General features: G+C 39.9%; 2 protein-coding genes across 3 annotated transcripts in view; one reads left to right on the plus strand and one right to left on the minus strand.

The window, feature by feature from the left end:
• Positions 1-4,352, plus strand: part of eya2 (EYA transcriptional coactivator and phosphatase 2) — a 47,462-nt gene extending 43,110 nt beyond the window's left edge. For both annotated transcript variants that reach the window (XM_086040499.1, XM_086040500.1), the window contains exons 12-16: positions 684-844; positions 1,945-2,059; positions 2,516-2,637; positions 2,727-2,827; positions 3,592-4,352. In XM_086040499.1, the coding sequence (XP_085896625.1) occupies positions 684-844; positions 1,945-2,059; positions 2,516-2,637; positions 2,727-2,827; positions 3,592-3,672 (580 nt within the window). In that variant the 3' untranslated portion in view covers positions 3,673-4,352. The remainder of the gene's footprint in view (positions 1-683; positions 845-1,944; positions 2,060-2,515; positions 2,638-2,726; positions 2,828-3,591) is intronic.
• A 605-nt stretch (positions 4,353-4,957) lies between these two features.
• On the minus strand, positions 4,958-18,635 carry LOC147141690 (protein-glutamine gamma-glutamyltransferase 5-like). Its single transcript, XM_086041434.1, is given in 14 exon segments — positions 4,958-5,413; positions 6,080-6,216; positions 7,343-7,500; positions 9,070-9,270; positions 9,356-9,424; positions 10,827-11,066; positions 11,195-11,298; positions 14,352-14,487; positions 14,604-14,687; positions 14,690-14,780; positions 15,756-15,884; positions 15,979-16,097; positions 17,912-18,145; positions 18,388-18,635. Coding segments are annotated over 14 exon segments (2,028 nt in total). The 5' UTR covers positions 18,563-18,635; the 3' UTR covers positions 4,958-5,262.
• Positions 18,636-20,926: the final 2,291 nt, after the last annotated feature.

Raw genomic sequence — 20,926 nt, forward strand, 5'->3', positions numbered from 1 at the left:
TCGGCACGTAAACATTTATTAAACAAGTCAACTTTTTACACTATGCTAATGCTATCAATGCTATAAATATTGCTGTCTGTAAAGTTTAAGAACTGTTTAAAAAAAGAAGGCGCCGAGTGAACAGGACGCTATGTATGACGTATGGCCGATGGCGAATGGCTGCCGCGAGGCGGAATGGCAAAAAAGGTGACTTGTTTATACACGCCGAGTGGACCGAATGGGCGGATTTTCAAACGCATCATTCGCGCCACACCGCACGCAACCGCGCCCGCCCGCGCTAACTACATTTATTTCCAATTGAAACGCACCGCCAGAAACGCTCCCGACACAGTTGGTGTGAACGTAGCGATACAGAAGTGAGGACGGATGATAGGCTGGTGATCTACCCACGATGCCTTTGCGATCGCGATCGACGTAATGGGCACCCCTGATCTACAGTATATGTGACCTCTTGTCCCTGTAGCATGACATAAGGTCCTCATTAGCGCCCCATATGGAAATGTGGGGAAATTGCACTGCAAAACACCTTTTTATGATCTGTCATATCAGAGACCATTTCATTCAATTTTACTGAAAATTTGCAGTCAACAATCAACTGAACGTTCATAATTAATTGTTAGGATCACTTGTGGTTTCAATGTTATATAGGTTACTGTATATCAAGCGGCCGTTTTGTATTGCAGCACATACAATTTCACGACAGACGGCTTCCAGAGCCCGGCGGGGGCCGGCTCCCTGTGCCTGGGCTCGGGGGTTCACGGAGGAGTGGACTGGATGAGGAAGTTGGCGTTCCGATACCGGCGGGTCAAGGAGATTTACAACACCTACAAAAATAATGTCGGAGGTAAGGCCTTTACTCCGTTTAGTGTAATGTTCAGTTAGCTCTTGCTTGGTTTGGTTACATGAGAATTAGGAAAGGGGATGAAAAATGGATTTTTTCCTCCTTTTTTTCCTTTGTTGCTTTTTTCTTTTTATAAACTACACTAAACACTAGAAGTTTCACCCAAAATTTCAAAGACATTTTGTTGTTCCGCAACTTGAAATTGTATCTGATATTTACAGGAAAACATCTGAACCACTTGGAATTTCGCTTATAATTGAAAGAAATACACTGTCTAAAAATGTCTAATGTCACCTAAATTGTAAAGGAAAACACATCAAGAACATAAAATGTCACCGACGAATACACGAAAATACACTGTTTAACAGCTTGAAATTTCTTTGAATGTTTAAAGAAAACTATGCTTTCAAACAACTTGGAATTTCACCAGCTATTTAAAAAAATGTAATTTCACCTAAAATTAAAGATAACACACTGACTAAAAAAAAATTATAATAATTTCAACTTCATCCTAAAATATGCTAACAATATGGGAATTTACCTTCAGTTTGAAGAAAAATTACAGTGTCAAACTCACCGTGCCTGAAATTTGTTAAATTAGATTACAGTAAAATGAGGTTGTTGTTTCCTTAAACATCACCTACAATTTAAAGATAATTACAAGAAATTCCAAGCCGTGGTTAGACACTGTATTTTTCTTGAAATTTCAAAATACATTTGAAAGAAAATGCTTGTTTAACAACTTGGAATTCCTAAAATGAAAGAAAAATACACTGTCTAACACCTTCCGAATCTCAATTAAAGTTTAAAGGACAAAACGCAGTCCAACAACTTGAAGTTTTTGTTTACAATTCAAAGAAAAATACACATTGAATTCTACCAAAATGAAAGTGGGCTGTTGAACAACTTGTAAGTTCAGAGAGAGGACACAAAGGACAACAAACGAAAACCTGTCTTACAGTGACATTATCATAAGCCACAATGAGCTGTAATTACGGATCAAGTGTCTTGTAATTAACTAAATGATTTGCAGCTTCCATTCAATTGTCTGCAAACTCTGTCACGTTCTCACGTTGACGCTTGTACCGCCCCCTGGTGGTCAGGTTTGCTGGGAAGCCCCAAGCGGGAGGAGTGGCTCCAGCTGAGACGGGAGATGGAGATCCTCACTGACCTGTGGCTCACCCAAGCGCTCAAGGCTCTGGCGCTCATCAGCACTAGGTCAGTTGACTAATTTGGCTTTTGCTTTGGCTTTTTAGACAGCCATCTTTTTCGACGTGATAACCTGTCAAGATCACCTACACTGTAAAAAAACCAACTTGTATTTTGGGGGCAAAACAGTAGTTTAAATTGGGACGTCTTCAAAATATGAATACGGTACTTTACATTTATGGCATAATAACATCCATAACATTCAAATGCATGTTAAATTTCACTTGCCTCAATTTAAAGACTAACCCTAAATGAAATTCAGCTGTTCTAGTTGGCTCTATAGGATATAGCTCACATTTATAGGAAATGATTTACCTTGGTCCCATATTTTTTAATAACACAAAAACCTGGCATTTGAACCGGGGTGTGTAGACTTTCTGTACCCACTGTACAATATATGAGGAACGTTGAATCCTTGATCGCTGACTTAGCATCAAATTGAGTGCGTCATCCGTGTGATCTTAGGCCCAACTGCGTGAACGTGCTGGTGACCACCACCCAGCTGGTCCCGGCCCTCTCCAAAGTGCTACTGTATGGTCTGGGAGCCGCCTTTCCCATAGAGAACATCTACAGTGCCACCAAGATCGGTGAGTGAGTGCGGGGGGAAAAAGAAAACAGAAACATGCATGCTCAATCTTTTCTTAAAATGACAATGTGTCATTGGTGCCTGTGGCAGGCAAGGAGAGCTGCTTCGATCGCATCTCTCAGAGGTTTGGCAGGAGAGCCGTCTACGTGGTGGTCGGAGACGGAACCGAAGAGGAGACGGTGGCCAAGAAGGTGAGGCTCACTTTCAAATTTTTATTGTGTCTCAACAAGGGGTTGAACAACTCAAAAAAATTCTCATCGACTATAGTGTGATAAAAGCCTAGTCAAAGTCAATGAATCGCCTTTGTACAGCAGTCCCCAACCTTTTTTGCACCACGGATGGGTTTCACGTATCGCTGTATTTCTAGGGAGTGGAATGGAAACAAATGATTTAAAAAAAAATAAAAAACTCACTATGACGTTGAATGTAGCGTACCTGTATGGGGGCACCGTTTGTAAAGTGGCTCATGCTGAAAAGCAGCATTTTTTTTCTCACATTTAGCTTTTCGGGTGACATTTAGAGACACATTTACAATCTTTGTCACCTTAAATAGTTAAATCCAAATATTAAACTTTAAACCTAAAAAAATAACAAAAGGTTTGGAAAATGGATGAATAAAGGTTAAGTCTAAATATAAATGTTGAATCTAAATTTTAACTATAAATAAACCAATTAAATATAGACCTAAATCTAAATTGAATAAAAACATTTCCATACTGTCCTCTCATTTCGATACGATGTATAAAAATTAACTCTGTCGTAGCTGTTTTGTTAAAATTTTTCTAATGTCAAAAAAACTACACAACGATGTTGAGTTTGTCATTTTTCGAAGGAAAATCATATGTTGAAATGGTTTTAATACCTGTGATGATATTTGTTGTGATAATCATGATATGAAATTTTGCTTTCGTAATGTACTGGATACATTAAAACGTGTCCTTTTACGCGTCCTCAGAAAAACATGCCCTTCTGGAGGGTGTCCTGCCGAGCCGACCTGGAGGCTCTGAGCCACGCACTGGAGCTGGACTACCTGTAGATGGCGTCAACCACCACCCATGCTCCTCCCCATGCACACACACCCACACACACACACACACACACCACCATCACTAAAAACTCCTTTACTCTTGAACAAAATGAGACTGATGATTCCCAGTCAGTGTTGCTGAGTCAAGTCGGCGGAAAGTTTGAATGTTGAAAATGACCAAAACAAACGGCGAGAGGACCAAAGCTTCAGTGCTCACCCCAGGGAACTTCTTGAAATGTCTTTTTTTTTTCTTCGCTGTCTCTTCAATTCAATTCATCTCAGTTTAAAGAATGACATCTCTTGATTTGATTCTTGATTTGAAGTCCCCAAGTAATGACATAGATTTGTTAGGGGGGTGGGGGGAATGCGTCATAGAGGCTAGGAGAAATCCTACCAGTTAAAAAGTGAGCTATTTATTGTCATTCATGAAATTGCCTCCAAAAAAATGGAAGAGATGAGAAGTTTCTTCTGTTTCCACTGCCTTGTTTCGGGATGTAAATGTTTGTTCGCTTTTGTGCTTTTTAACCCTCCTTTTGTCTCCCGAATTGCCTCTTTTGTAAATTAGACAGACTGTTAAGGTCACGCATGTGCCTGTCAGCTTAGCTATGATGATGTGTATATAATGCTTTGTGCTCCATTTGTTTTGACACGCGGTTCAAATAGACAAATAAAAAAATAAGTTAATTGCACCATTTGGAGGACTCATCTCAGGGATGGCCAACTTAAATGCTGGAGGGGGCCACCATTTTTCATCAGTGCTACTCGGTGGGGCCACGTATGATGTATGACAAAAATGCCATTTTAGATATGGGCAAAATATGCGCATGCCTGCAAACTACATGCTCTTAATATATTTCATTTTTCTTAATACATTTCTCAATGCAAGAATAAAATGTGCACTATCCTAACCCAAAAACAAAGGATTTGAACAGAAAACAACTACAAAACAACCACATACTGAGATTTTTTTTCCCAGTACTGTAAAAAGGACTCTCTTGTATATAAAAAAAAAAATACCATTCAAGGATGGCTGGCACAAAACTGCTGAACAGCAAACCAACATTGTTGTTATCCTTTCGGCTTTTTCCCTCAGGGGTCGCCACAGCGAATCAAGTGCACGCTCTATTCGCATCATTGAGTTGGCAAAGTATTTTATGCCGGATGCCCTTCCTGACGCAACACTATTAGATACATAAAACATGATCAATTTCTATGTGTTGTAAAGATTAATTGTATACATTAAAATAAATGTGGTTAAATGTGAATTTTCAGAAGATTAAATAAATACCAGGAATTTTAACAAATGATTTTATTTCCAAGTACAATTTTATAAATTACTAAATACTACAATACATATAAAAGAATATACACTCATTCATCACTATTTTAAGGACATACTTTAACAGTTTAAGATTAAATGAATTGTTTATCATTTAGTGGCAATAATTAGCTTCCAAGGTGAAGCAGTGTGCATATACCGTAATACATATTTTAATATGAACAAAAACAACTATGTCAGAGCTCGGCAATTTAAAAGAAGCTGAATTGCAAGTGTCTGACGGCATTCACATTTGATGGTTAATCAAAAAACATTTTGATCTAAAGCGGGCGGACGGAGACCATCTTGAATCCTCTGACAGTGGACTTGTTTGAGAGGGTCAGCGAGGCCTGAAGCATCCGAGTTCCTGTCATGCTGGGGACAAAGGTGATGCGTTGCTTTCCACTTCCTCCTGGATGCAGCGGGAACATCCTGAAAAACAAGAAAAAAACATCTCTTTAATTATCATCAACCAATAATGTACTGTTTACTACAAATTTTACTTGTGGCTCTATCATGGCCCCTTTTGGCCAATTGAAATTTAATGATGGATTTTTTTTTTTTTAAACAGATACCAAGCACCGATACCACTAGTAATTTTGATGGATATAATTTCATTTAACACAATGACAGATAATTGTGAACTTTCTTTCTGATGCATACGATGATTTGTCGATTTGTCAAACGACTGCAGTGTAGCGACCCAACTACTGGAAAGTAGGACTTACTCTATGTGATTTTTTTTTTTTTACTCGATACCTTGAAAAAAGGCTGTTATTGGCCCAAAACTGATACCTGGTATTCACCCATCCCTAATTGAAAACCAGGAGAACTACATTTTCTTTTTTTTATGTAATGTTACTGAAAGGATTGACTCATACAATATTGGGTGAAATGGGTTTCATTCTACACTCAACACCAGAACATTTTCACAAAATAACAATGTGTGCGGTGGCTGTCGGAAGAGGCTAACAATTATTCCTTGTGATAAGCATAACAATTAAAGTATGACTAATGCTGCTTCACTTTGTCCATCGAAAAAACTTCCACACTCTTATCATCTTACCGAGTTGAAAGAAGGAGGAAATGGCGACTTACCTGAAGTTGGCGTGGCCTTGGAGGAGGCCGGCGCCGGACACACTCAGCACGCCGTTTACGGGATGCGAGAACGGGTTAGTAAAGATCACGCTGGCACTCTGCTCCTGGTTCACTGCCAAGTTGTTTTCGTTTTCAATCTGAAGGGAGAAGCAGCATTAAAACCCAATTCCTTAGGTACACCTCAACAATCCATCCATCCAGTAAAGGCAAACATTTTCTTTGCAATAATATGTTCTACGTGCCCCGACTCATACAAACACAGTATTTTGACTAATGTGCTCGTGGAGTAAGAATTAAGCAGATTACTCCATCCATGTTCATCCATTTTAGGCGGCTGCCATTTTGGCCAAAACTGCTCGACTAAAATTGATGTCCAAATGCCATTGGACTCAAATTGCAACCGACATAGCTCATCTGTTTTCTGCATTTGGTCTCCTGGCAATTTGTTTTTTAATTAGACTGCGTGAACGTATTAATCATGAGAATCGAGATTCCACTGTATAGAATTAAATGTAGAGCAAAACCTCTCCATCCTGGGTTCTGGTTTCATGGAATTTTTTCTAAGTGTGAATAATTGTGTATTTTCGCTGTGTGCCCGAAATTTTGCGACGCCGTTTTGAGTTAAAATCACAGGCATCACGAAAAGTTAGCCAAACAGAGCGTGTTTTGTTGTGTTGTGTTATATTCTGTCAGTGGACGCATCGTGGATTCACTTCCACATTTTCCCATCCTGGACCGAATGCAATGTTAGCGGAGTGGCATCCTGACATGGATCTGCACTGCAGTTCCAAAACGCGATGGGCGGAGCCACCCAGGTATACAAAAGAAGAAACACAGCCAGCCAGAAAAAATGCTCACATGCCCATGTTTGTCACAAAAACGAAAAAAAGTCACCGATGTAGACGGGCTGAGACTATGGTCATACGCAATTGTACTACTTACTATGCAGGCCAAAGATTTGACGGTCAACTTCAACACATGATACCTTTGCCAATTTTTTTTTTACAAAGAAGACACCTTTATTTCAGCGTTGAAAGGGGAGTATGGCAGTTTCATCATCATCATTGTCGTGAGTCGTCACGAGTACACGTTGTACAGTATTTATGTTATTCATTGGCACCGTTCTGTCAATATGTTATACATGTTTAAATCTGTTTGTATCATTTTAAAAGTGTGTTTTAAGACTATTAAAGAATTGTAAGTGCTGTAAATGCTATAGTAACATAGGGCGTATTTCTATATTGTTTGAATGTGCGCGTGTACCTGAATGAGGAGCTCCGGAGTGGCCACATTGAACTCCTCGAAGGCCAGCACGCGCTCGTGTGTGGCCACGTCCTCCAGGACCGCCGCCAGGTTGATCAGGTCGTCCCCCACCACGTCCTCGTACTGGTTCGGAAGGATCTGATGCTTAAGAAGCTTCGCTGCACACACGCAAACACACACACAAGGACGTTTCACTATGTTTCAAGGATCAATTCATTCAGATTAAATGTGGAACTTTAAACATTGTTAATACTGGGTCATACCAACTCACTCATATTAATAAATTAAATTAAAATGCTCAAATAAATTACACTATTAAAAAAAATAAATAAACATGAATAAAATTGAATAACAAATAAATGGTCAAATTGATTACAATATACTGTAAACAAAAAATATAAATGCAATGAATAAGAAATTAATTACAGTATAAATGAAAATTAAATCAAATGTGTTTCTTAATATAATTACATTATCAATATTCATTACTTAGCCAATGAATTCAGAAGCTCATATTGAATTTGAATAATTTTGTGGTGACAGTTTCTCACTCATCATGCTGTACTTCTTTAGACAACAAGCTAATGTAGTTGACAGTGAATCACTCATTTTGTGTTTTATTTTTGCTTCATTTTCTGCACATTCAAATGAACAATCAAGCAAATGAATACAGTAGTACCTCAACTTGAGGCCCATCTTATACCTTTTTCAAGGAACAAGCTATATTTTGGGTTGGAGTGGGAATCTATGGGTACCTCACGATTTGATCCGATTATGATTCTAAGGCTCCCAATTCGATTCAATTCCGATTCAGAGGCCTATGATTCGATTCCGATGCGTCACTGCATTGGCTTACATTTTATAGTCCATGTAAAACACTGGTACTTTTTTTAAATCAAAAAACTCAAGGCAGAGCAAGGATTTATATTTCACACTTTGGCTTTGCGCCGCTCGTATGCGGTTTTGCTTGTTCCGCCATCTTGTCACGGATTAGCTAAGTCTAGCACAGACGTCTGACGTACAAACACACGCACATGCTTTTAGTTTTTTAAAACTTTTTTTTAACTTGAAATATCGATTATTAATACCTATGAATCGATTCTGAATCTTTTAAATGTTCCGAAGGAGTTGCAACCAAAAATGTGATTTAGGAGCGTTTAGAAGCTTGATTGTAGCTACTTGGCAGCAAACTTTGCAACAAGAAGCGGATCATAACAATTTTTGAAAAGAGGCAATGTTCTTTCCGTAAGAAATTGATGGACATTCCCATTCGAAGTTTGCTGTGAACCTGAAACAAACAAGCGCCAAACCAGATAACTTTGCCTTACAAAAGTTAACTAGTTTAATGCTTACGCATAATGGAAAAGCCATTAATTGGCCGCCATAACGTTACTTTTAAACCTTTAAACAATTTCTATTTGAACACAAAAGGTAGCAAGACTTTAATGATGTTATTATTACTGTATTTTTTATATAAGTATAATACTGAAGAGTGCTATTTGTCTCATTAAAAAAAACATTTAAAAAGTTTTGTTGGGGTTGCCGGAGGGCTTGTACAGACAAATGTAATTCTCATTTATTTCAAAGGGGTGAAATGATTTAAGATGCGTGTTTTGAGTTACAAGGGTGGCCACGGAACTAATTAAAGTCGTGCGACAAGGCACCACTGTGATTGCCAATCAATTAATCAATGACTACGGCCATCTCTTATAGAAACAGTGGCCTACCTTCCAGAGGGCCCAGTTGTACCATACTATGGATTTCCCAGAAAGTGTCTGCAGGGCTGCTGTTGTATTCTTTGATCTGCGCGTTGACGTGGACCTTCACCCTTTTGGCAACGGGCTGCTTGTTGATGACCTTCAAGGTAATGTGAATGACCGCTCCAGCCACGGGAGTTTTATCCAGTGCCAGAATGGCAGCCATCTTGCCTGTTAGAAGATCAAGCAATGAACTTAGAAGTTGGTGTTCTTAAAATGTCGCAGTTGCAGACTTATTTTGGATGGCGGTTCTTACTTGTTCCTCGCCTTAGCGTGGAGGATTCTGAGCGGGAGGAACTGTTTGATGAGAGTGTTGAAAAGTGGCCTGTTTTGGGAAGAAAACAAGTGTTTAGAATGCAAAAAATGGGTTGAGAGGGGAAGTCAACCGAAACATTTTTTTTCCAGAATATATTCTATGCAGGCCCACTAGTTGAAACGAGGCCTTCTGATTAATATTGCCTTTGTGAAGTATGAGAAATCCACCCATTTTTAGCCATCTCAGGGGGCGGCCATTTTGTCACTTCTGTAATTGAGACAAGGCATTCTGATTGATATTGTGTTTGTGGAATATGAGTTAAGCAGCAAAATGCACCCGCATTTTGTCACTTCTGCCGACTGAAAATGACATCACATGTTGCTCAGGGCTCAGGTAACAACCAATCATGCCTCAGCTTGAGAAAACAAGTGAGCTGTGATTGGTCGTTACTTGAGCATTGAGCAACTCTGATGTCATTTTCAGTTGACAGAAGTGACAAAATGGCCGCCCACTGAGATGGCAAAATGCAGGTGCATTTTGCTGCTTAACTCATATTCCACAAACACAATATCAATCAGAATGTCTCAATTTGTGGGTCTGCATAGAATATATTCTGGGGAAAAAATTATGTTTGGGTTGATGTCCCTTTTAAAAACACAAAATGTAGTAAAATTAGCAGAGGTGACTATCACTGACAGACGCCTGTTTTGCTGACGATTGACGATAGACGGACTAAGCAGTGACGGAAGTTGATTTTTTCCCCCTCTAAGTAATCGTCACTAATCGTATCCAAAGTGACGGACTGGACGCCCGTTTTGCTAACGTTTTTTTGGGGACCGACTGACGGACCAACAGACTTCTGACGGACTAACTGATGGACTTAACTGCCGGACTCAGCAACTGACGGTTACAATTCGGTTCAGCACGAAAAATGACGGACTGACGAATGACGGACGTGTACCCAGGCCGCTGAATGATAACGAAGCAGAAAAATGTAGTAAAATGCCCACCTCTGAAAATTAGGAATATATTATTTAAGATAAATGATTTTCCGATAGAACAGGAAAATTTGAGATTTCTTACAACCATAAATAAAGCTAGCCGAAAAAAAACAAAAAAAACACAACGTACAGTGAACCAACCCCCTGTTATTGTGTAGGAGATGTTCCAGATTTCAAAAAAAAAAATTGCTTAAAACTAATTTACACTACCTACACGTTATTTTAAGATAAACCATGCCCCGATAATAAAATCTCAATCCAAAATTCTAATTTATTAAGATTTTTTTAGGGGGGAAAAGCTTGAAATAAGTTAGATGCTTGTTCACAAAACCAGCCTTATAGGAAGAAATATCTTGGTGGACAAACAAACGTGTTTTGCCTTGACTTGGAACATTACATTTTAGAGTAGATTTTAGTTTTAGCAGTGTACACCTGAAGGCGATACACATTGTTAGCTTTTTGGATCTTACTTTTGATATTTTTATAATCCCTGGTGATGTTGTGCAGCCTGGGGCAACCCACAGATTTGGTGCAGATGAGCGGCCCCACTCTCTCCGTGTCCACGCTGCGGCTCACCACGCGACCCTGGCTCACCACGCATGTGTGGACGTCGGCGTTCACCTCGGCGTAGACGAAGGGGATGTCGTAGAAGAGGTCGACACGGCGCTCCTTGATGGCCTTGACGGGAGCCGGCCCGCAGCAGAACACACCTGGTGAAGACAGAAAGACAGTATGGATTTAAAGAAGACATATCGCTACAGGGGCGCACGGTACCCTAGTGGTTAGTACGTCTGCTTCACACTTGGTTCGAGTCTCTGTTTCTGTCTGTTTTGCTAACCTCTGCTCCTCTCCTGCGGGGTGGGATCCAGAGCCTGCCAGCCATCCATGTCGCTGCCCAAATCCCGACGAGTCATCCAACACTCCACCCACACGTGGAAGTTCCTGTTTGGGATAGGTCAATGTTAGTCATGTCGAGAAGGTTAGTATCCTTTGTTTTTGCAGAAGAATGGAGCTTTCTCTGTCCACTATTAATAACTGCAATGTGTCTACCTGCTAAACTGTGGATTCTAACTGGATACGCTATTTTTTGTTGTGTTTTCATCACATTGAAAATATTTCTATAATAAGAAAAATTATATCCACATGCTACATCCATCAGTAAACTGACTGCAACAACAAAACAAAAAAAACTAACAAAAAAGATTGTGGCTGTCTTCTATTAAAAGCACACTTTCCAGTATTGTACTTTATAAAAACATAATAATAATAAAAAATGAACTACATTGTAAAGTATTACACCGTTTGTACATCATGATTTAATGCTTCATTGCCCAAAAGCGCTATTCAAGTGACAGCCCATTGACATCTGCTGTGCACGTGTTGGCCACTAGAGGACAGTATAATACTTCCATCCATTCACCCATATACTGCTTCTCCTCACAAGGGTAGCGGGCGTGCTGGAGCCTATCCCAGCTGTCTTCGGGCATTAGGCGGGCCGCGGGGGACAGCCCGAATTGGTTGCCAGTCAATTGCAGGGCAGTATAATACTTACATAGAGTAAATACAGAGAGGGGACGGTCTGTTCGAAGCTCAATAAGCCGCAATAACAGTTGTCGTTTTTGGAAGAGAAAGAGGAAGGAATATATGCCTGTGAGTATGTTTGTCCCTGTGTGCCCTGTGATTGGCTAGAAACCAGTCCAGGGTGTACACTGCCTACTGCCCGAAGACAGCTGGGTTAGGACCCAGCGCGCCCACGAACCTTGTGAGGATAAGTGGATTGGATAATGGATGGATGGATGGATGGATATACATTTACATTTACAAAACACTGAATGGAATTCAAGTATAACAACCCTGTTCAGTTGATTGCAAATGAAACATTATTTTTTCCATTTTCTACTGCTTTGAGCTGTACTCAGGGTCGCAGGGGGTTGGAGTTGATGGCAGCTGACTTAGGGCAAAAGCAGGGTACACGCATCACAGGGCTCTTCATCATTGAAAAACTGTGGTTTCACCTTCCAAATGAAAATTGAATTGGAATGACAAACATTTTTGTAACATACATTTCCCTGTATGTATGTTCCCCCTCTCTCTTTTTTTTTAGAGACTTCTGGTGGTCTTGTCTTTTGCTCCATGCTCTTCTGACTTTCCTTAGCTCTCTGCTGGATACTTCATTGGTAGACTTCAGCTTTCCTTCTTCCTTCCATCTCTTATATCTTTCTCTTTCCTTTATTAAATATTCTTCAGATTTATCATTTAAAACTTACTTTATTCAAAAATAAACATCATATTGTCATTAACGAAACCATTATGTCACAACCGAAACCTTTCTGTATGTTTCGGTAGTGACTGTTTCCGTTTTATTTTTCCCTTCAAATTAAGATAAAATATGGAATAGAATATTGTTAAAATCAGAAAGATATATGTATGACATATGTATCTATGTATTATATTATTTAAAACTTACTTTATTTAAAAAGAAACATCATATTGTCACTACCAGAATGATTCGGGAGTGACCGTTTCGGTAGTGACGTTTTATGATAGTTGTTGACAATACTCAACAATGTGGCTACCACAGACAGTTTTGAGCATGTGTACAGAGATAGATTTTTTATTGCCGAAATGAGGTGTTCGGTAGTGACGGTCCTAAAAACCACATGCTGATTTTCAGACTTTGGAGGGCACATAACTTAATAATGCTGTAAACTTATTACTCGCCATGTGCCCAGTGTTGAATATGAAGGTAATGTCTCTTACTGGTGAAATTTCTGGGGATGTGGCTAAAACCAAGCCCTGCCTACAGACAAATACTCTTTGCGTTTCGGTAGTGACATGAAAAGTTGGGACAAGTTTTTTTACATAAATACTTCTAATTTGAAAAAAATCTACAAAATCAATGTAAATCTTTCACAATACATTTAAAAGCAACCAAAATGTTTTATTAAAAAGTAAAGTATTTTTTAAATTGGCAAAAATCTAAAATTTTTTTCATGAATTGAAATTTAGGAGTTAGAGATTGGGACAGCCACCTCCCAATAGGAAGTGACATATAAAAGATGACTTTTTATACATTCAGTTTAATAGTATCTCAATTCATGTCTTGTGATAAAATAGATTGTAACAAGATATTACTAAATATGCAAGGTCTGAACACTTCATTGTTTTTTAAAATTTGACTTTAATTGTGGGACAGCAACTTCAAACAATTCGGTAGAATGGCTCATGTGTTTAGCCCCTCCCTTTGGTACAATTAGACATGTATCTACTTTTATTTCAGCACAAAGGCAATTTAATCACCTTTAGTTCTCACTATAAATTCATATAAATATGGTCACACGTCTACTACCACGTAATGAAAAAAAACATGTTATTTAATAAAACAAAAACTTTCAGTCACCCGACAGCTGAAACGTGCGAAAAAAATATATATTTAAGCGGCTCGTAAACTACGCCCAATTTTTTGTTTTCCTAGACGGTGTGTCATGTGTCGTCTGCAGTGTCTCGTAACTGGTGAATGTGAGCGTGTGTGTCAATGTATGTTTCAAACCATAATAAAACAACTACAGTAAGTATGCACCCTCAGTCGCTCTACTGACACTGTAAATGAAGTGGGATTGATGTGGTGCCCAGTGTGTATATTAAACTGGGCTGGAAATGAAGGAATGAGTGTGTAAATGTAATGTGTGTGCGTGGTGTGCGCGAGAGTCATCGTAGCCATGTTTCCTAGTCCTTAAAGATGAAGCCGCTCGGTCACATGCGTGTCGACATTTGTTGCTGCAAACGGGCTACTGCCACAAAGTTGATGATATTTTCACAAGCCCATCAATGGTGTTTTGCGTTGAGTGTTAGCATTATGCTAGCAGACTTCAGATATATGTTTTGTTTTCGTCAGTGGCGAATGCAAAAGGAAAAAGCTAATGAACGGGGCGGCTTCTGTTCCTGCTAATTTTGCCAGTTCCCTTTACGAAACATGCTACCGGTTGTCTACTGACCATATTGAGTCTTTGGTGCTCTTCAGCTTCTTTCCCGTCTCGCTGTAGAACTCCTCGATGACCAGGTTGCCGTTGGTGTCGTGAGCCGAGTTGAAGTTGGTGACGACGCGGCAAGGAATGCCAAGGACGCGCATGACTGAAAAAGACAACGTTGCAACATTGAGGAACATGAGAACCATTCTTTTTACAAACAATCACAAATGACAAAAGACGCCCGCGCTTCCATCATCGACTGCATGAGTACTCAATCACCTGTACACATGACGGCAGCATACACCCAGCACTGGCCGTACTTGACCGGCCGGTACCCGGACTGAGCCCAGCTCCTCAGGATGTTCCGCTGCCGGTCCACGTGGAGGCGTGGACCCCACCGCTGAAGTCGCCTGACCAGTTGCCCTTAAGCACGCCGCGGTCATCCTCGCAGTTGATCTGTGTTGATCACAAGGAAGACCAAATAAAATACTGCCGCTTCACGCAGTTGAGGAAGGTCAGGAAGAGGCGACAGGGAAGTGACTCGAAAAGCAGCACTATCAACATGACGGAAGAAGTACGGAGTAGTTTTTATTTAGAGAAAGTGTTTTCCAAGAGCAGTCAGGTTAGCTTTAAAATTAGTTAACTGTATCTTCTTTTCCTGAGTTTTCTAAAGCCAATCTACTTGGACATCACTGAAGTCAGCTGAGTAGGTTCAAATGTGTTTTTACTTGATTTTTCTAATACCCAGCAGGATTCCTTTCCTTTATTCCCAGATACTAATTTTCAGGGTTTTTCTTTTGCTGCTCCAAAATCCTTTTTTGTTTGTTTTTTTATTAACATAGATGAACTTAGGATACATTTTAAGAAAGGAATAGTTCTTTTAATTCTAGCTGCTGAGCCTCCCCTAACATCACATGTACTGTACAGTAATTCCTTACCCTTTAATTAGTTGATGTTATTTTCACGAGTTTTTTTACCCTCCCTAAAACTGATTTTTTTTTTTAAACATGGCTGAAGTTAGCAGTTTTAAAGATGCTTTGTTTTATTTTTCTCACAGTTGCTGCACCTTCCCTACTGCCATACGTTATGTTTATTATTCATTAACCCTTAATCTTCTTTTCAGGAATTATCCTGTCTCCTCTCCAAAGTTGAGCTCAAGTTAGTAGGTTTAAAATGGATTACATTTCTTTATTCTTCTCTTGTTGCTTGTAATGCCTGCCATACACATTGCTTGTTGTGGCGTTTCCCCCCCCGCCCCCTCGTTTGAATTGCAACTAGTCCAAAACTGTTTTGCTTGGCAGGTTTCTCCAGCACACATAGTTCACATCAGACAACGTTCCTCCTTTATGGGCTGCAGTGACGCCAGTGTCGAGACTGGCGGTGAGTCAAAGGGCATACCCAGCAATGCTGGGTGATTAATTGTGTACTCACCATGGCAGAAACTACCCGGCTGATGTAGACTGGGTTGTTGCGGTACAGGTAGTCCATCCTCTTATTGTGTTGGTGCTGAGGGCTGACATTGAGCAGGTTGAGACATGCTTCCAGGACGTGTGGCTCAAACTGTGCAGGCATAAAGACGGAGATTGAAGAACGGCTGCAATTTGGCCTATACGCGCATAATGTGTGTAATAAGTGCGCTTTTTTGTTTTCATACCTGGTCCATGGACCACGGTCTGGACACTACGTTGGTAGCCGTGCCCATGAAGAGCAAACTCGAGTCATTCTGGATGTATTCCTCCCTCTGGTCCTCGAAGGGAATGTAGACACTGTCAGCTGTGAATACGTAAACATTTGTCTTGACAACTTATTTACATTTGTTCTGTTGATATTTTATGAATACTTTACTGTATTGTATGCATACAGTACTTTATATGCTTTGTCATTGTCATTGTTATGTAGCTGTAACTGTAAAGCACTTTGAATTGCCTTGTGTACAAATTATGTTCTACAAATAAACTTGCTGCCTTGCCCTGCCAAATAAGAAAGATTTTTTTTTTTAGAAACTTCATTGGAAAAGATGGGCGGGCCGGTCCAGCAGAAAGAGTGTCTTGGAGATGCAGCCGGCTGAGTGACAATTTGGTGGCAGAAAGTCGATCTAAACTTTACTCTGGCTCAGGTCACGTCTAACAGCGGCGCAGGGAGAAAGCTTGTTCTAATGCAACGTATTCATTCATAAATACTTGAGCAGCGGAATCAAACACTATAAATAAATGTACAGTATCATATATTTATGTAAATCATCCCACTGGGTGGCGGAGCTATGTGGGGGTGCACATGACCGAAGATGTTTGGGGGGGGGCGGTCTCCAAGTGTCCACTTTATGGCACAGATGTACTTCTGCCATGTCGAGACACTACTGCGTGACTAGCGCAAAGCATTTCAAAGGAATGAAAAAACATGGATGAAGTCAACAGTGACAGATCCCACAGTCGTGCAGCCCTCCCTCTTGAAGAGCCGCCGACCTGCACTTGTCAATTAAATTAACAATGGGTACAACCAACCTTCAAACATGGATATTTTGATTACGGATCATTTTAATAATATTGTACGGTATATTTACATTACAATTTAAAAAAGAGTAACAATGCATTTTATTAATTAAAAATGTTTGATGAAAATGTATATATATATATATATATATATATATATATATATATATATATATATATATATATATATATATATATATATATATATATATTCCGATCAGGTTTTTATGCTGCCGATTCCGCTACCGATCATCCATGAGTGAGAATGCAGATACCGTTTCTGATCAAATTTTCAATTTTACAGCTGCTTACTAGCAATTATTTTAAAATGGATTAATCACTCTAAAAACACTTCAGTCAAAACTAACCCAATTTGGGTCAGAAACGGACCAATCCACTAATTCTGTCAATTCAACCCACCTTTTGGGTTTTATTTTAGTAAAAAACAGCCCAATTGGGAGTTGTTTTGTATAAAAGGACCCATTTTTTGGGCCGTTTCTGCAAAAACAACCCAGAAAGTTAGTTGAAATTGAAAGTGGATCGGTCCATTTGTGACACAAAATGGGGTCCTTTTTAACCCAACTGTTAATAGAGTGTGTCAGTTTTTTTGATTAATTGATGAATTTTTTAGAATAAAAAAAACATTCTATCCAAATTCCCATCCCTTTATTGTACAAAAACAAGACATCATTTCAAATCGAAAATGCACAAACACGTATTATACAGTTACTGGTTTGCTCCGTAACACATGCAATGTCAAGGAAAGCAGTGGATACTACACTGCACACAGGCTGGTCTCTAATTCGCTGCAGGCTGCGAAGTACAAGCTGCGGGGGATTCTTTCTTGAGATCGGCAATGAAAGGCAATGATCAACATAGGTTGATCAGTCGCGTACTTATCCATAGATATCGTCCGATCACGATCAGCGGTCAATCGATCGGAGCAGCATTTAATAGGAAATCAAAATATTAGAAACAGTTCTCAAGCTATTTTTAAAGGTGCACGGATGAGACTGTGTGCATATTCCTGCATTTGTTTATTCACAATTGTACAGTATTATGAGAAAAATGTAATAAAATGTCTCAAGGGTGACTCACCACGACACCAGGGGTTGCATAGCAGGATGAATTTGCCCGAAGCACGAAACTTCAGCTTGTCTTGAGCGAATAACAACAGCTTGATACTGTAGCAGCCCACCGAGGCTGAGGCGGGGGCGCGGATGAACACCGACGGGTTTGTCAAATCCAGGCCCTCCAGGTCCATAAAGGCCCCCCAACGGGACGAAGGAGAGTTTTCAGACATAGTGACGGGCATGGTCACGTACAGGCGGCCTGAGGAGAGAAAGAGATATTTTCTTTGAAAAATCAATATTGGTTTTAATAACATTAATAGATTAATTGCATAGTGTTCTTCTTTACATAAATACATTAATAATGCATCAAAATATTTATATACGTTTGTATGTATATATATATATATACATACATATATAAATATTTTGATGCATTATTAATGTATTTATGTTAAATCTAAGCTCAAGATGACAAACAAACACAAACAAAACGTCCTATACCGAGCATGACTTTAACCCTCAGCGTGTCGATGCGGGGGTCGAAAGGGCGATTCTTCATGGGCAGGCTGACTCTGAACGGCTCCCCTCTCCGAACCACCAGAGCTTTGGAGTGGCCGAAGCCGGCCGTCCGGTGGCGCTCCAGGTTCTCCCCAATTTCCAACTCGATTTGTTGCATGCTGAAATCTGATGGCAGACACAGAAAATTAATGGAATGGAAAATGTCTGCGTTTAAGACAAGACAAGACTGCGAGATGTAGCTCACCTTACGTTATTATACTCTAGACAATAGACAGAAGCTCGGCGCGACAGTTATTCCAGCTATAAACGCCTTTGCCACACCCACCCCCGGCATTCCATTCAGTGAAATTGGAACACTGTGTTTTTAATTGTTGTTTCCAATGAAAACATACACTGGCGTTATGCACACACCTCTAAATTGCTGGAGGGAAACACCGACGCTCATTGGCATGCGTGACTAATCGAACTCACCCAACTTATCATATTTACAGCGCATCAGTGACGACACTAAACAAGATTTTCCAGCTGCTTTTGGGTCACACACACTGTCGTTCTCAAGTAATGCTACTAATTATCGAAACTAATCTGATCTAATCACACCCATGCACACTTGATTATAATTTTACAGACAATCGTTGACAATCATTTGAAACATGAATGCGCAATTCCTTTTAAAAACTGTTATTGTATTTAACAGTTTATTTTGCATAAACAAATGTATTTGCTATGCAGTTGAGACTTTCTTGTGATTGTTAGTGTACATGTACTGTATGTTATATATGTTATACTTATATGTATAGCTGCATTATCGATATTGTTAAAATGGCAATCCTTTTTACACCGAATCAATTAGATGACAGCAAATTATTCCTCAATCGCTGTTAGTTTTTTTTAAACTTGGAATTATTTGATTTGACCTCTTTTAATTTGATTTTATATAGACATCGATATTTACAGTGTAATTTTGACTCCTTTATATTTTATTGTTTCTGCAGATTACAGGCAATCCGACTCCATCTATGCACCGTTATAGTAATCATCAAGCACTGTTATTGTTTAGTGTTATTCGGAATGCAGAATCCAATATAGTGGCCGTGGTATCAGTGGTTAAATTCAAAAGGTGAAATTTGGATGAATTCAACTTTTTTAAAAATCTGAAGGCCACTCCCTAATTTCTTTATTAAAAGCCGTTTTTACTACTTCAAGTAACATTAATTGAGAAGGTGATTTTTGTTTTTTATTAAAGCGCAAAATCACTTCCCTCACATCCCCCCCAACAAAAAAAAAAAATCACTTTGGTCATGCCAAGTGTAAGGCTAGCGCAACTGTGCATGTGGGTGGAGTTTTCTTTCTTTTGCAATTTTCTGTTTTCTTTCTTTTGCAATTTTGTTTGACTTTGCGCAGGTTGAAACGGGCTTAACGGGGCGTTTGTGGGATGGAAGTTGACTTTTCCTTGCCAATACTCGCAGCATCCCTCAATTGCATATTAGGGCGGTACGGAGTGCACGGCCGGCGGACGCCGTGCGTGACATTGCGCAAACGAAAAGCCACCCAATTTAGGCCTACTCTTGCCCCCAGCTTGGAAGCTGTCAGGTTCACACCAAGTGAGAGATTAGTAAACAACGCACACAATGAGGAGAGAAGGCACTCAACACAATTTTGTCTTTTACTTGCAAGGTTGAGCGCAGGGAAGTGTACGATTATAGTTCCTAAAATCATTTGCCCGGCTCCTGCGCCTCCTCCCTTTTATTTTCTTAGGAGTCCCTGATTACAAAGGTGTTCCAGCTCTAAGGGAAAGGTTAGCGAAAGCAGCTGGAACACTCTGAAAGGTAGCACAGCTCTAAGGGAAAGGTTAGCAAAAGCAGCTGGAACGCTCTGAACTTGTTTTGTCTATGTGCGTGCATGTGTGCGTGTGTGTGGGGGGTGGGGGGGCAGTACCATTCATATGTGGAAGAAAAGCACACCAAGCAAGTTTGGCCTAGACATGGAAAAAGATAAATAGCTAAACCCAAGTTGCTCTAACCGCTAAGATAAAAATCAGGGCTGTCGGCTTGCCGAATTGCATTATGACTGCAGCGAAAGGTACAACTGAGGCTGGCAATTGTTACTCTATATTTTCATATTCGCAGAATGCAACTTCAACATGCAAATTCATCCATTATTGAAAGCCGATCAACAAGCACCTTAGGTCAATGGGGGATTGGGGGGGGCGCACAGACTACTTTCTGTCACCAAATTATCAGGAACGGCGGGGGCGAAGCTGCTTCGTGCGCCAGCATGCCCAGATGAGCACAATACGGAGCCAAACACACCGGAAGTTACACCAATTTTTACAACGAGCGCACAGGAGCCAGTCTACCAAATGATGGCCCTTTGACTTAAACTCCTGAAATGAGTTACGTTTTTCATAAAACAGTAATCCTTTGGTCATTATGGTGGTAATGGAGAGCTAAGTTTTATTTTTAGGTGGCACTAAAAACTGTTGCAGCCGCTTCAGTGGAACACAATCGGCAACAGAAGA

Source organism: Filicampus tigris, chromosome 9, assembly GCF_054856515.1.
Source record: "Filicampus tigris isolate MCC_2025a chromosome 9, RoL_Ftig_1.0, whole genome shotgun sequence".
NCBI classification, from domain to species: domain Eukaryota; kingdom Metazoa; phylum Chordata; class Actinopteri; order Syngnathiformes; family Syngnathidae; genus Filicampus; species Filicampus tigris.